Genomic DNA, 15,797 nt, shown 5'->3' on the forward strand with positions numbered 1-15,797 from the left:
AGGGGTAATTAGAAGCCAACCGCTTCTGAGGAAGGAATCTCTTACTGGGCGCCTGCCAAGCTACCGCCATATGATCCGTCAACTGATCCGACAGGGGAAACACCGCAGAAGCCACCTTAGTTTTTTTGAAACTAGGAAACTTCGACTTAGGAACCGGTGCCTCATCCTCTATAAGAAGAATAGCTCGCACCGCCCTAACTAGTGCTCGCACATTAATGGACGACTTGGTATCCATTTCCTGGACCGAGGCGTCCGAGTCAGTGTCATCAGGGACCTCCCCATCATCTGAGGAACCCTCTGAGTCCGATACCTGAGCAGCCCGTGTCATGAGTGGGCGTTTTGAAATCCTAGAAGGCATGTCAGTCTGCAACATTGACTGAAAAGCCGAGGTAGCGGCCGCCAAATTTTGCACGGAGTTGGAGAGCACATCCACCCATGGTGGAGGAGTCGCCATAGGGGCCTGAAAAGGTACCACAGGCTGCTGCGGCACAGGGGAAGCCTGTATATACATAGGCAACCCCGCATAGGGACCTACTGATTGAGACCCAGGAGGACTTCGCAATAACTGCGGGACACCTGGGGAATGGGGGATGGTCGGCTGGGGCAACGCCCTAGTAGGGAGAGTAGTCGGGACCGACAGACGGTCCGCAATAGACACCAGCACTTGAGAAAACATCGCCCACGGTGGTTCCTGCGCCAGAGAAGGTCTGGATGGGCCAGGAGCCACCTGGCATCGACTACACAGGCCATCCTGTGACAAATCCTTCCTATCTACTCCTGCAGAACAGCCTCCGCAGGAGGCCAACACCGGAGACACTGAGCGCTCAACCTCCTCGTCTGACATGACAGAATATATTATATAGTCAAAAAATATATCTGGCAACAGGGCAGAAGAAAACGCACTCACCGGTGTGCTAAACAACAGCCCACAATACGGCACTGTGTAGCACACAACTGTATGTGACGGACCTCACAAATACGTGATTTATATAGGTGAGTTCTGCAGAAACGCCCCTCCCCCACACACCTGTAGGGCTTGTAGGAGAAGTAAAGGGATAGGTATAAGCTGACAGTAAGTAGAAAATAAGCACAGACAGGCAGCACTAGCAAAAGTCACATACCATGCAGGAAGATATACTCACTGCACCTTTCCACTACAATCAACCTGCCCAGATTCAGTGTCTGGGAGGGCTATAGTGCTGTGTACGCTGTCCTTTATCAGGGGAGAGGTACACAGGGGGACCGGTCCGCGTGCTCCCTGAAGATCTGCGCTGCCACTTGTAGAAAATGGCCCCCAGAGACCTCAGAGGAGGAGTGGCCGTGTAACTGCAGCTCAGCGACGCCAGACTCCGTGCTGAAAGGCGCGCTGAGCTGAGGGGAGGAGCCGCTGACAGGGAAGGCTTCCTCCCCTGGCTAGCATATTAACCCCAGGGCTTGCCGGCAATCCGCTTGCCATATATCCCTGGTGGTCTAGTGGTCCCACGGGTTATTCCTCCTCAGAGGGGGAGCCCGCCGCCACCGCTAGCGGCCCCCGGTCTGTCCCCTAGGACCGGGGGCAAAGGACTGCATGTGCAGGCAATACCCGCGAGCCGCCGCTAATCGGCGACTCGCGGCTTACCTTGTCCCCGGCAACTCCGGCAGCAGTCCAGGGAGGGACCCAGAGTCCGGCTAGTACGGACTCTGGCCTCCCGCCTCGATCCCCAGTGCAGTACTGGCGTCGCGGCGCCAGCGGGGAAGGAGAGCGGCAGCGTGGGCGTCTGCATAGACAGCCCGTCGCTGCCACACTAGAGCCTCTGTTTTAAAATAAAAAACTAACAGGCTCTTTTTTTTTTAAAATAAAAATAGAAAGCTTTTGGGGGCTGCTCCTGCAGCCCCCCTGCGCAGGTGACCCGACTCCGGCCGGGCACCAACTCAAACTGAGGTGCTGTGGCCGGGGGCGGGGTATAGAGGAGGACGGACCCAAGTGCATCCTGGGAGCAGCTAAAGCTTTAACTGCGTGGTGCCCATGGATCCAGATCCAGCTATACCCCAAGGTCAACCCTGTGGACCCCCTATGGACCCTGAAGTAGAAAGATATATTATTCCACGTATTTTCTATCAGTGCTAGCTCTGGTCCTGGGCCTAGTGGCAAAACTGGATTTTGCCTTTATGCTGCTCAGGAGAGGTGTTATTTTTTCTTTATATATGTCATGCCTTTAGTTTGTCTGTTATTCATCTTTCCCTCTTTTCTCACTTCTAAGGTTTTGCCCACCATCTGACTCTTTACATTTTACATCTGGTGGAGACATATATTCTATTGTGTATGAACTGAGTACTGTAATTCTACCATTTACTGCTGCCATAAGCCAGGCACTGTTCTCTCCAGGTACATTTGCTACCCCATGCGTGCCGAGCCGGATGCTTCTTGTGGGAAGCGCCTGCTGGTCAAGTTAAGCAACATGCGTCTTTTTTGGAACTTGGGCCTCACAGAATATTTTTAGCTTCTTAAGCTGATGAATGCACACTAATTACATTGCTGAAATTAACTCACATATCATCCATAATCTCAAATGTAAAAATGCCCCTAGTGTTACTGTGGCTATGTGTGTGTAATGATATGAGCATGGGGAATTTAAACTGGGTCAGTATGCCCTAAAGCTACAAGTCTGCTTCACACAGCGCTCCAAGCAAACTTTCATTGTGTATGAATTGAAATTAATGAGCAGAGAGTTAGGTTTACATACTTGCTTTCCAAAAGTCTGACGAGAGGAAGGAGACTCTGGCCCAGCTTAGCCATTACATCAGAGTCAGCCGTGTGTTCTTCTCCGTAGGTGAGGAACTCCTGCAGGAAGGTGCTATATTCACATAAAATAGAAAATTCCACCAGAATTAACAAACGTAATGCACAAAAAGAAGAAGAAAAAAGCACCAGGGGTTTATCAAGCTATTAAAATGAAAATTGAACATTTAATTACTTAAAAAAGAATAAAACAAAACCAAAGCATATTAAGATGGTTACACTAAAAACTACAAGAGAGTTTAATGCCTAAAAATTCAGGAGCATAAATATATATATTCGAGGTGAGCAGTTCGGTTTTGGTTCAGATCTTCCTGCTAAGTTCAGTTCATAGAATGAGGCAAAACGCCATCTTTCATGGTCAAACATGATGTATTGCCTCCTTCTGAGATCCGAGTCAGAGCGTCCGGCTCAATTCCAAATACTTTTTCGCCGGTATGGAAACTTGCATTGGGACCCGCGATAAATTTCCGCCTATGAATAGGTGTCGAAAAAAAGTGCAAAATTGGGGTATTGGGTTGCAAAGCTGCGGTACCCCCACTGCACCCTTAGGACAGTCCCCCAAAGGTAAACTGCATTAAAAAAAGTCTTCTGATCACCCCATTGAAGACAGGCGACAAGTCCAGCATGTGAGAAGTACGGGAATATGACCTTAGGGACATATTCAATTCCCGCCGAAAAGTCTTGCTGGACTTTTAGCCTACTTCGCCTGTTTTCAATGCGATAAAGAATTGCGCGAGTGTCCGCTTTTTGCCGTATTCAATTCGAAATCAGTGAAAACGGGACCCGGCGAAACTGTAATATGCGAAAAGTACTGTCAGATTTGGGGAAATCAGCCTGACACCCCCCAAAAGATGCACTGACATTGGGGATCACTCTAGATACCCCCGAATAGCCCTGTTAAAGGTATTTGGGGTACTTAAATGCTCTCAAGAGCTGTTATTGCACGGTTTTGCATAAGTGGTAAAGAATGGCATTTAGCAGGTGTTTTTGCTCAAAATAAGTAGTCCCAGCAAATGTGGGGTACCTGAAAATAGGGGTTAGCATATTTTAAAGTTGATAAAGTGTATTTTTAGAAATAGTTAAAAATCCACCCGTCGCAAGCACCTGCAAACTTAAAAACACCTGAGGTATACTTGGGGACCCCCCTGGAGTCTATTTCGCTACTTTTTATGTTTGTCTCCCAACTTTGAACTTTTTTCGATCCCCAAAACGAAAGTAATTTTTTGATGTGATCAAAAGACTTTTTGAAACTTTTTTTTTAATGCAGTTTACCTTTGGGGGACTGTCCCAGGGGTGCAAGGGGGTTCCCGAAGCTTTGCACACCAAAACCCCAATTCTGCACTTTTTTTCAACACCTATTCATAGGCGAAAATTTATCACGGGTCCCAATGCATTGAGTTTCCACACCAGCGAAAAGCATTTGGAATTGAATACGGAGGAAACTTTTCGCATGGCGAAATGACGTCATCGGCGATACTTTTCCGCAGAAACTGACTTATCGCGGCTAATTGAATACGGCCCTTAGTGGGAAGATGCGTGACAAAATTGAACTAGTCATATACATATAAACACATATACAAAGACTACAGCTGACATCTGAAGGCACATTTATTCATATGATTATTTATCCAACTATACTTTTGTTAATGCTATGGCCTAATGGAGGAGTTGGTAAACTGGAAGTATACTAAAGATTAAACACATTACTAAAATGGAATTTAGGTTCTTACCTGATAAATCCTTTTTTCTGAATTCCATGGGGGGACACTAGAGAACACTAGTTATAGGTGGTGCAGGAGGAGACTGGGCATTATATAGTTAAAACTTGCCAGCACAGGCTCTTCCTCCCCTGTACCGCACCCCCTGCCCTGGACAGCCAGTTATCACTAATAAAGCCCAAAGTACAGAGAAGAAAAGCCAAACCAGACACACCAAATGCATGCAAATCCAAGAAACAACCCCAACCAAAAGCCAGGGGCGTATGGACAGGCATCCAGTGTCCCCCATGGAGTTCAGAGAAAAGGATTCATCAGGAAAAAAAAAAAGTAAAAATCCCATTTTCTCTTTCATCCATGGGGAAAACTGGAGAACACTGGGACGTCCCAAACCTGTCCCCTAATGGTGAGAATGCTCCTGTGCTGTGCATATGACCATTCGCACAAAGCTGGTATCTCCAGAGGCAAAAGGTGTCAAATTTGTAGAATTTAATGAAAGTGTAACAGTACACGTTCAGTATTCCGACACAGGGGATGCAGGTGCTTAGAATACCGATACCAGAATAACAACACCTGTCAGAACCCAGACTGTCAGCATCCTGAAGGTAAGTAGCAGGGTTGAGGGGAGGTTATGTTCAGGCACTAGAGAGGAGGTTAGGTTCAGGCACCGGGGAGGGAGGGTTAGGACAGGGAAAGGGGGAGGGTTAGGACGCCTTTCCGACAGGTGCCAGTATCCTAACGGTGTCGGGATGCCGGCGTTGGGATTTTGACCGCCTGGCATCCCGTACCTATCCCAAATGTAGCTTTCATTATATTAAATTCACATAGCTGTCATGTAAAGCAACTCCCCAGAGGTACTACGCTGAGCAGTCAGGAAGTGCCAATAGGCAGAGTGGGCCATCACCAAGTCTGGAGCAAGGCTTGTTACCACAAGAGTAGGCCTGACGGAAGACCACCTTAATCCACCTAGCTGTAGTCTGCTTGGAAGCAAGTCAACCACTCTTATCATAGCGCACAAATAGAGAATCAGGGCACAGGAAAGTCTTGGTCATGTCCACATAAATACGAAGAGCCCTAACATGTTCAACGAAGCAAGAGACAAGGGCGGATCCTTCCCATTGGCCACTGGAAGAGAAGGTACACAATCTCCTAATTGATATAGAATTTGAAGACTACCTTAGGGAGAAAATCCAACCTGGTGTGCAAGGTCGCCCAGTCAAGATGGCTGTCTCAAGAGTCATCCCATCAAAGTCAGATGAGGGAGATCAGGGTACTGGAAAGTACCCCGAGTGAGAAAGTACGGTCTGAGAGGGAGATGCCAAGAGGGACACGAAAAAAAAGGAGCTGTGGATATCTGTCCAAGATATACATACCAGGCTCTGTGAGGCCTATCTGGAGCCAGCAGGATGGCTGACCTCATTCAGCTTGTGGAGTACCAGAGGCAACCTTGACACCGGTGGAAAGAGGTATGTTAGGGGAATACCCATGGAATGTCCGTCAAAAGGAGACGTACCTGCAAGGAGATGGGAGACTGAGCCGCAATGAGACTTACTTACTCCCTGAAGCCGCATGGCAGCCGCCATCACAGACATTACCTTCGTAAACATGCGAGTTGCAGTTGGCCATCCAAAGGGCAAGGCCTGAAACCGGTAATGATCTGAGAGAAGTGCAAAGCACAGGAAGGGCCAATTGTCCTCCTGGATGGGAATATTAAAATAAGAGTCCTTGACATCCAGGGACACCATACAATCCTCCGGTTCCAAACCATGCATGATGGCCTGGAGAGATTCCATCTTGAACCTGGGAACCCAGAGATAGACATTGAGCGAATTCAGGTTCAGGATGTGACTGAAAAAGCCATCCGGCTTTTGCACAAGGAAAAAAGTTATGGTAGACTTCCCTTTGTTAACTCTATTTCTTCGAAGTCCATAGGGACCACAGGGATACCATGGGTTTTGAAAAAACTGTCTGCCTGTGGCTGGGGCGGGGTATATGTGGAGGAGAACCAGTGCATCCTGGGAGCTAAAGCTTTGACTGTTTGGTGCCCGGATCACGCCAACCACACACACCCCATGGTATTCCTGGGGATCCCTATGGACCCTGAAGAAGAAATTGGCGTAGAAACCAATCCCTCTGTGTGGCAGTGGAACTGAGGCGATGAGTTTGGAGGCTAGAAGATTACTGACCGAGTTTTGATGCGGTTGAGAAGAAGTGTCATGAAAAACTGGCTTGGAAAGATCATCTACAAGTATAAAACACAACCTCAAGATACGATACTCATACCAAAGAGTCAGATGTTGTCTGCAGCCATACCTCAGAGAAAAATAGAAGACAACATCCCACTGTAAGAACCCCCAGGTTGGGAGTCCACACTATCATGTAGGCTGTTTGTCTGCAGGCTTGGGAGCTGGCCCACCCAAGCTTGTTTGCGTCTGTACTTACCTCCCCTGTAAGAGGAACCCTGGCCCAGAGATGACAGATTAAATATTTTTTCTCTGATGATGAAAGGACCAAAAGGAAGAGGTCTTGCCCTCTCTGTGTCATCCTTAAGAGAGGACACATTAAAAGGGAGAGGAGTGGCCCTAACTAACTAGGCGATAGGGGCAGCCACTGAGAGAGCAGTTTCCCATCTAGCCTGATCAAAGGGAAAGGCTAAAAAGTCAAAACATGTTTGGAGACTTGGAAAACACCTTTTTGGATGGGTCCAGGTTTCAGCAATGAGATCCTCCAACTGAGCAGAGAATCTCATGAACAGGTCACAGACTCCTTTTTGTGTTTTCATAAGGCGGCCTCCTGAGAAGGAGCATCCTCTGAGTCCTTAATTAGCAGTGTGGATTTAACATTTCTATATTTACCCAACTGCTTCACAAGCTCTAGAATGGCCTAGGACAAGATGGAAGCAGATACGGACTCTGGCAGGGAGATCCCCACTGGCAAAGCATCACAGAGGCCACAGTGATCTTGAGACGCACCAGCAAATTTGTCCAGACAGTTTTTGCAGGAACTGTGTTTAAGCACAGAAGCTCCCTTCTCCGGTATGCATGAAGATTTGTGAGTAAAATAGCAAAGTAAAGCTCTTATCCTTTGCGATTTTACTCACAAATCTTCATGCATATCCAGTGTTACCAACGCCAGCATGCATGCGATGAGTGGCGGGAAGCATCATATGCAAAATGTGATGCTTGACGCATTCCGTCCATTATGTTGTGACCTAGACTCACGTTGTAGTAAAAAAGACATTCGGCGCAAGCTAAGTTGCAGAGGACGTGGCGCGCCGAGGATGACTGTTTGGCGCAAAGTGTATGAGGATACATCTGTAGGTGTAGCTGTAGTTGGGAACAGAATTTTATGAACCAGAAGTCCCTTTGCGCATGCACCGTATGATGTGCGCGCCGGGGGGGGATCTGGGAGGGATCCGATTGGAGATCTCTCAGAGCACATTGCAAAAGAAGCCCATAGGCTTCTATTGGGCAATGCCACCTGAAGATGGCATTGCCCACCGGGTCCAAGCTGCGGAAAGCTCTGAATCTGAATACAAAAAAAACCAACCACCTCACTTGCGCTTTTGAGTTGTTCCTTCAGTAGTTCATGTCACTTGTTTCCAAAATGTTCCCATGTAGGTAATCCAAGGTACATGAAAAGGATAAGAAAAGTACAATAGGGTAATACAGTCACTTCCTGGGTACACTCCACCGCAAGGTAGTGTAACACAAAAAGAAGAAAGGTGAACGCGGATCCACTCCCAGCTTCAGTTCCTACTCCATTGATGAAATCTCACCCATCAGTGAGGGAAAAGGTGATATATTGCATTTCTTACACAGAGAGTTGAACATTAGTCCATCTTGATGGAAGGGTTTTATAATTTTTATATATATTTTTTTCATGCTAGTTTAATAAACATCCCATTGTGTGGGTTATATATTAAACTGGGTGACTCCCTTGTTTTCGTTTCTATGTTTGCACTTGTTGGCGAGCCCTATTCCAATGTGAGGAACCCACGCATTGGATAATCAAAGATACCTTTATGCGCAAGTACCACGTTATCAGAAGTAAGCATACGTGTAAGAAATTCACTATATCACCTTGCTGCACTACACAGCACAGCTCATTTGCATTAGGCGGCTGGTTCGACCGCAGCTTCCATCTCCAGGTGCTACAGGGAAGGCCGGGGCTAATGATTGCAGCGCCATGGCAGGAATGGCGGAGAGACAGCTGGGATGAGCGCTGGAAAAACCACCACCACAAAGTAAAACCCCGGCTCCAACAGCAGCTGAGAAAAAAAAAGCAGTGCCCAGCACCTGAGGGCACTAAAAAGAACTGGCTGTCCAGGGCAGGGGTGGGTTTAGAGGAGGAGGAGCTTTGCTGTAAATTTTTAGTTTTTATAAAGTTTTTTTTTTCCTTTAATGAAGCATCACAATTATAGATACAAAAACAAAAAAAAAGCAATAAAGTACATTCAGTTTAAATTAGGGATGTGCAGGCTCGGATAGGTTCGAGTTTGCACGTTGAGTTCGGATTTTTCCCTCAAAAAAAACGGAACTCAGAAAGAGGCAAAACGTCATCTTACATGGACGAACATCATCATTCCTGGACTTTTGTCCAGGAATGATGATGTTCGTCCATGCAAGATGACGTTTTGCCTCTTTCTGAGTTCTGTTTTTTTGGAGGGAAAAATCCGAGCTCAACGTGCAAACTCGAACCTATCCGAGCCTGCACATCCCTAGTTTAAATACAGTATTACACACGTCAGGAACAAATTGTTGTAAAGTTTTAGCTAGTGTCTAGACTCCTCCAGCACCATTTATATCTAGTGTTCCCCCAAAGCCATCCATGGATGAAAGAGAAAAAAAAACTATTGAGGGAGATTCAATTAGCTGCGGTAATTTACGGGCTAATTGATCACTGCAGGTTATTTCTTTATGGGATTCATAAGAAATCTCAGAAACTGTGCTGTTACCGGGTGATAACAGCCAGTTAACGCACAAATCCGTGACCTTTTCACGGATTCAGTGTGTTAACACGTTCATTTAACGGGCGTTAACACCGGTAACACAGGGAAAAAGGGAGCCTAATTGCTATTTCCCTTTTTCACCCCTGATAATTTATTGGGGATAATTTAATCTCTCCCCTATATTTACTTAACATTATAAAAACACAAACTCTCAAAATCCTCCTTACCTAGCTAAAAGCTTGTCCAAGTCTCTCTCTAGTGGTATGTTATGGAGTATTGCTTCAAGATTGCTCTTACACACATCAGCATTTGCCTGCTCTACAGTGTCCTCTGCGGAAAAAAAACAATATATACTTCAATAACAGGTAACAACTGCTTCTTTCCAAAAAGAATCCATCAAAGGACACATATTGGGCAAAATCTAGAATATTTACAGTTTCCTTTTATCATACAATATACCACATACTATCAAAAGCATAGCTTTCAGTTACACACCACAGCTAGAGTGCATAGTATAATGCACATATTCAGGCTGTTTGGACTAAATGGATGAATTGTTCATTCGTACGCTGTTTTCTTTGATCTCTCAGTAGGCAAGAGATGAGGAAACAGAAGGAAGACATTGGCAAGCTCAAACCTCCAATGGATAGACAAGGCATCCATCAACCCCTTCTGTTCCTGGAATTGTGTCAAAAGAAGAATCTTTTTTTAATCTGGTATTCTGGTGATGGCCATCTGAGGAATACAGCAGCTGAAAAATGTCCATATGTAGGGTCAATTCTCATGGACTTGTCTCCAGTTTAAATAATCGCCCACTGCATTCTCATGACTGTTAGTTTCTTTCCGCCAAATGGATCAGTTTTGCTTCCTTTAACGTCACAGCTCTGCTTCTGGTGCCTTCCTGGTAATTTTTGAAGGCCATCACTTTTCATGTAACCATCTGTTTGCATACAAATCTTGTGGTGTTAGAAGAGACTGATCTGGTCTACAGTAATTGTGGTTCCTGGATTTTGCCTTTCATACTTACTTTTGAAGACCCAAAACGGCTATTTGGAGATAGAAAACCATATTGCCCTATTGTACCGCCTTCCTAGTTTATAGCGCCTTGAGTCTCTGAATCCCTAATTTATTGCCCTCTAGAGGATTTTAGTATTCTAAAATCCAGAGTGTGTCTAAATAGAAAAGTATTTTCAAAAGAAAAGTTAACCCAGCTTAGACTGGACAATTGCTGTCCATGGGGGTAACCAGGTGTCTCTTTTGGCAATTTCTGTTGATACCATAGATCTAGCTGAAGATTTGGTGTCCAAGGAGCTTCATACAGGAATTCTATTTCTCTTTGTATGAATCCCATATATAATGGGTATTCCCTGCTTAGTTGCTAATCAATATCTGTATAGAGTATATAATACTCTTGTTGCAAAATACTCAGGTCCCATAATCTTAGAGAGCTCTAATCAATTAAGCTATGGCAAAACCTGATTTCATTGTGGTAGAAAGTTTTTGGAGAACAGAATCCATATTCCTATCCATAGGATCTCTAAGCACTCGCCCGTCTTCAAGTGGAATTGTAGCTGGATATGGATGTACCTACTTATAAATCTGGTTCCATTACAGCAGGGGCGGCCAGACTTTAGGACTTTTAAAGCTAAAAACCTTACGTGATCTACTGAGCCTGAAAAAGGGGGCACAGCATGCAAAAATGGGGAGACATCGCAGCAAGGGATGTGGCGTCTGATCGCACATAGTATCCTCAATTCAAATTACGCTACACAGTAGCACAATCTTATTCACATTACACCACATAGTGTCCCTTACTCACACGACACACAGTAGTGCCCCTTATACACAATCCCCACAGTAGTGCCAACTTTAGTAGTGCCCATTATGCAATGCCCCCCTGTATTAGAGTCCCTTATGCAATGCCCACTGTAGTTGTGCCCATTATGCAGTTCCCCCTGTAGTTGTGCCCCTTATGCAGTGCCCTCTGTATTAGGGCAATGTCCCCTGTAGTTGTGCACCTTATGCAGTTCCCTTTATACAGTGCCCCAGTGGTTGTGCTCCAAGTAGTGGCCCCATGCACTGCCCTCAGTAGTGTCCTTTATGCAGTACCCCCAGTACTGGTGCCCCCTCACAGTGCAGAACAGCTGCTCAAATCCCCTGTGCAGTACTTACCTGTCTTCACGCTGGGCACTGCTCTATGCAGTCAGTACTCCGGCTGTCGAGCCTGCAGGCTCCTAACATCGTGTGTGACATCATGACATCACCCGCGCACTGCATCACTGGGATCGCTGGCCTCTGAAACGATCAGAGGCTTCTTTAGCCTCTGATCGTTTCAGAGACCAGTATTCCCAGTTGATGTAGCAAGGTGGTTGCGATCTACTGGCGGGAGCTCCGTGAGCTACAGGTAGTTCGCGATTTACTTTTGGCCAGGCCAGCATTACAGGATCACTTCAGGAATGAATGTGTAAGTGCATTCCAGTCTTATAGTACTGATGTTTTTTTCTACCTGTTCCTATTTCTTATGGATTAATCTTTTACCACCTTATGTTCCCGGAAAACTCTGGGCCTGATTCAGGAGGGATCGCAATTGCGAGTCTCATTGCAATAGTATGCTAATCCATTGCAATCGCTATGCCGCCGCACAACACAAGGACGCCCCCTTTACCTTACACACATCCGTAATATTTAGCAAGACTGTGAAACCATCGGTACAATAAAGTACCATCGCACACTTGCACAAGCTCTGACCAGGAATTGCTAACTTCATCACATGCTATGAGTTCTTAGGCTGCATACGGCATCGCAGTGGCTAATTTATGCACGCCCCTGCAACAGCGTTCAAACACCCTGGCACGCCTGCGTTCCCCCCCACGTCACTTCCTGTCAATCACTCCGCGATGGGTTTGCGTAGTCACTGCGATCTCAGTTCCCGATCGCACCGGCCGGTTCGCGCACTGCGATGCATACGCAGAATGCAACAATCGGCCCATTGCGTGCGTAATCACAGTTGCGATCCGTAGTGAATCAGGCCTTCTGTTCTTGTGGCTGCATTACTTTGTACCAATATGGATGCTGAGATTTCAGTCATCCCCATAGATGCGTTTAAGCAAAATATATACATTATCCAGATTACATTTTCTAGGTGTTTTCTTTTTCATTTTTGGAGGAGTCTTCCTCTGTCCCGTAGGAATCCCCTTCTGAATGAAAGCTTTATATCACTGGTCGCCAACCTTGAGCTGTGAGCTACTTTAGTAAAGTTAAACCTCCTGAACAGCTACTAAAATTGTAAAAAAAAATCTGTCTAATAATCGAACAATAGAAGGTAATTTAATGAAAAGAAAAAGAAAATGTTTAATAGAAAACAACAATGTATTTAATTATTAGTGATATTGTTGTAGTTTGTAAATAAAATGTAAGCTCAGGCACATTTCACTGTTTACTGCACGTACCTCCTTGGAGACTAATTGAGGAGCAATAGATACTGTATAGGCAAGGGCTGCTGTGTGATTTTCCGTCAGGGCTGGGCTGGAGTCACTCGCTCCATCGTAGCATAGACGACGTGGGTGGAACCACAGGGAAATACGTCGGGTGATTGCTGTAGAGGCTGCGGAAATCACCTGACGTGCTTCCCTGTGGCTCCACCCATGGCGTTGACACCACGGGGGAGCACACGTCAGAGGTCACTTCCTCCTAGTTTACTTGGCAGTACTGCAGCTAGGTGAGCTACCAAAATTAAGACCACGAGCTACAGGTTGGAGACCACCGATTTATACCTTTTACATCCATTGTTAGAGAAGATCTTGTAATATTAATATGAACTAACAAAAGGCTTCCTTCATACATGCAATAAGGATGCATAGGGGGAGGGGCCCTAGATTGCACACCCTAAGCACAATGTGAGATGCTACCTGCTGAGACTTTTAGTGCTGCAAGCAGAAAGAGACAAATGGAAGTGCACACTCTAACCATGCTGAACCTAATAATATAACTGATAAATAGCATCAAAGAGGTTCTTAGCATAATAATGGCCATAATTATGGGCCTGCCCACCGCATCCAGGTGACCTCTATCAGGCAGGTCCCTAACACTCCTATGGAACAAATACAGGGCACGGGACCCCCCAGGCCAACCCAGTAGAACCGTCCCACGGCATCATACTAGTACGAGATTATAAATGATAGTTAAATAAATAAAAATAAACTCCTATCACTTATAATCTCATACTAGTATGATGCCATGGGGCCGTACTTCTGGGTTGGCCTGGAGGGTCCCGTGTCCTGTATTTGTTCCATAGATGTGCTAGGCACCTGCCTGATAGGTCACCTGGATGCGGTGGGCAGGCCCATAATTATGGGCATTATTATTCTAAGAACCTCTTTGATGTAATATAGCAGTATTATTATTAGGTTTAGCATGGCTAGAGTGTGCACTTGCATTGTTTTCTCTTTTTTGCTTGCAATACATGCAATAAGGGCCTGATTCAGCACGGATCACTATTGCGATCGCTGCTGCGCAATTGCACGCAATTCTGCTGTAAAAGTATGTTAAGATTTGCAACCGCTTAGCCAGCATAGAGACGCCCACTACCGCTGTCTCACATCCGCAATTCCTCGCAGTCCTGTGTATACATTGGTAACATTGGACCCTCAGGCAGAATTACAACAGCTCTGACCTGTCTCAGAAATTGCTATCCTCTTCGCACGCAGTGAGTACTCTGCATATGACGTCGCAGTGGCTAATTTATGCACGCCCATGCAAAGGCGTTCAAACGTACAGGCACGCCTGCTTTTCTCCAACCACTCCATCGTCACCACCGCCAAACACTGACGTCCAGTCACTACTCTGTGATGGCTTTCTATCTGTGTGCATGATCGCAATCCTAACCTGCGCACTGCGGTGCATAAGCATGGCAGTACGCACCATCGGCCAATCTGTGTACGCGGTTGCAATTGTGATTCATGCTGAATCAGACCATAGGTTTACTAAATTGCCATAGAGGCGGCTGACTATTGTACCCAGTAGTGGCTTAATATAGAATGAGGTGATATTTGTGTAAATATATGGGATATTACACTCCCTACTGTGACATTAGACTAAACATAGGAGTTATGTGTCAATAAAAAGGCATGAAACACAGTGGTAACTTCTAATACCCCATAATAACTTCTCTTATCTTTAATAACTTACAATCAGTTCTTCTAATGAACACATTTCTCCAACTGAACAATAAAAGGGATATCAGAACTAACCGATTAATACAGATGATACGAGATTTCACTGTTTATACACATACTGTATTAAAATGGTTTGAAAGAGTTTATACATCATATTTTAACATCAGCTTATTTATATATTGCAGAAACATGACCCACATACCTGCAGATGAAAGAATAATTGCACATACTAGGTTTGGTAGGAGATATTGTAACAATGAGTATGTATCATAGGAGCTGGAGATATCCTGTAGTATGTTGATGAAGTCAGGAACCTTGCACAGATGAACAAATGGCCTAGGGAACAGCAACACACAGGACGTTATAAACATGAAATGGCCTAAACAGGCTTTACCCAATGCAAATGAATAGTAAACAATGAAAGGCTGGTTTAAACCTTTCACTGGCAGATCTGAATTCGCTTTACACCTGAGGTCACCAAGCCATTGTAACAGTGTTGTCTGTGCCATTTAAACATATAGTAAAAAGTCATTGTAACCCCCAATTCAAAGATTTTGTGAAATTATATAACTAGAATGTAAAACCTTTGTCATTGCTTTATTGCTATGCTCCTGATACCAGTGCTCTATACACATTTCATAACAATTGGGCAGAAAAACTGTGTTTACAGCTGAAAATGTTAAAATCATAAAGTAAATAAGAAAATGGCCACTAATCATAAAATATTCATCTGTAAGATCATAAATTACACATGGTTGCAAACTCATTAATAGGAAAATTACATTAAACCCTAATCTTTACTACTTTAACACAACTAGCGTTACCCTAAAATGATGCCCTAATATTTTGTCTGTGACTTCTTACGTTTATAGGGATACCAAATGTGTGAACTATAGTAGTGTTGTTAAGTTCATAGACCATACTGATATACAGTATGCACGCATTTTGAACTGTGCATTATGGACCTGATTCAAAGATGGACAGTAATGCAATCGCAACTGTATTCTCTCACAGATCGCAGTTGCTAAAATATGCTAATGCTTTCCACAGCACAGCCAAGTATAGGGACGCCCACTGCTACCTTCTCATATCCGTCCAATGACATACAACAGCGTAAACATCTGTACTATTGACGCACATCGGGCAGCCATGCTGCATATGCGGCAAGTCTGACCAGC

At 45.1% G+C, this 15,797-nt stretch overlaps 1 protein-coding gene across 1 annotated transcript in view; it reads right to left on the reverse strand.

The window, feature by feature from the left end:
• Nucleotides 1–15,797, reverse strand: part of HEATR1 (HEAT repeat containing 1) — a 171,667-nt gene that overhangs the window by 126,037 nt on the left and 29,833 nt on the right. Inside the window, exons 8-10 of the mRNA XM_088477396.1 lie at nucleotides 14,822–14,955; nucleotides 9,673–9,775; nucleotides 2,724–2,834 (exon numbers count right to left, since the gene is read on the reverse strand). Coding sequence (XP_088333522.1) covers nucleotides 2,724–2,834; nucleotides 9,673–9,775; nucleotides 14,822–14,955 — 348 coding nt within the window. The remainder of the gene's footprint in view (nucleotides 1–2,723; nucleotides 2,835–9,672; nucleotides 9,776–14,821; nucleotides 14,956–15,797) is intronic.

The sequence above is a fragment of the Taudactylus pleione genome, unplaced genomic scaffold (assembly GCF_031769625.1).
Source record: "Taudactylus pleione unplaced genomic scaffold, aTauple2 ptg000201l, whole genome shotgun sequence".
In the NCBI taxonomy this organism is placed as follows: Eukaryota; Metazoa; Chordata; class Amphibia; order Anura; family Myobatrachidae; genus Taudactylus; species Taudactylus pleione.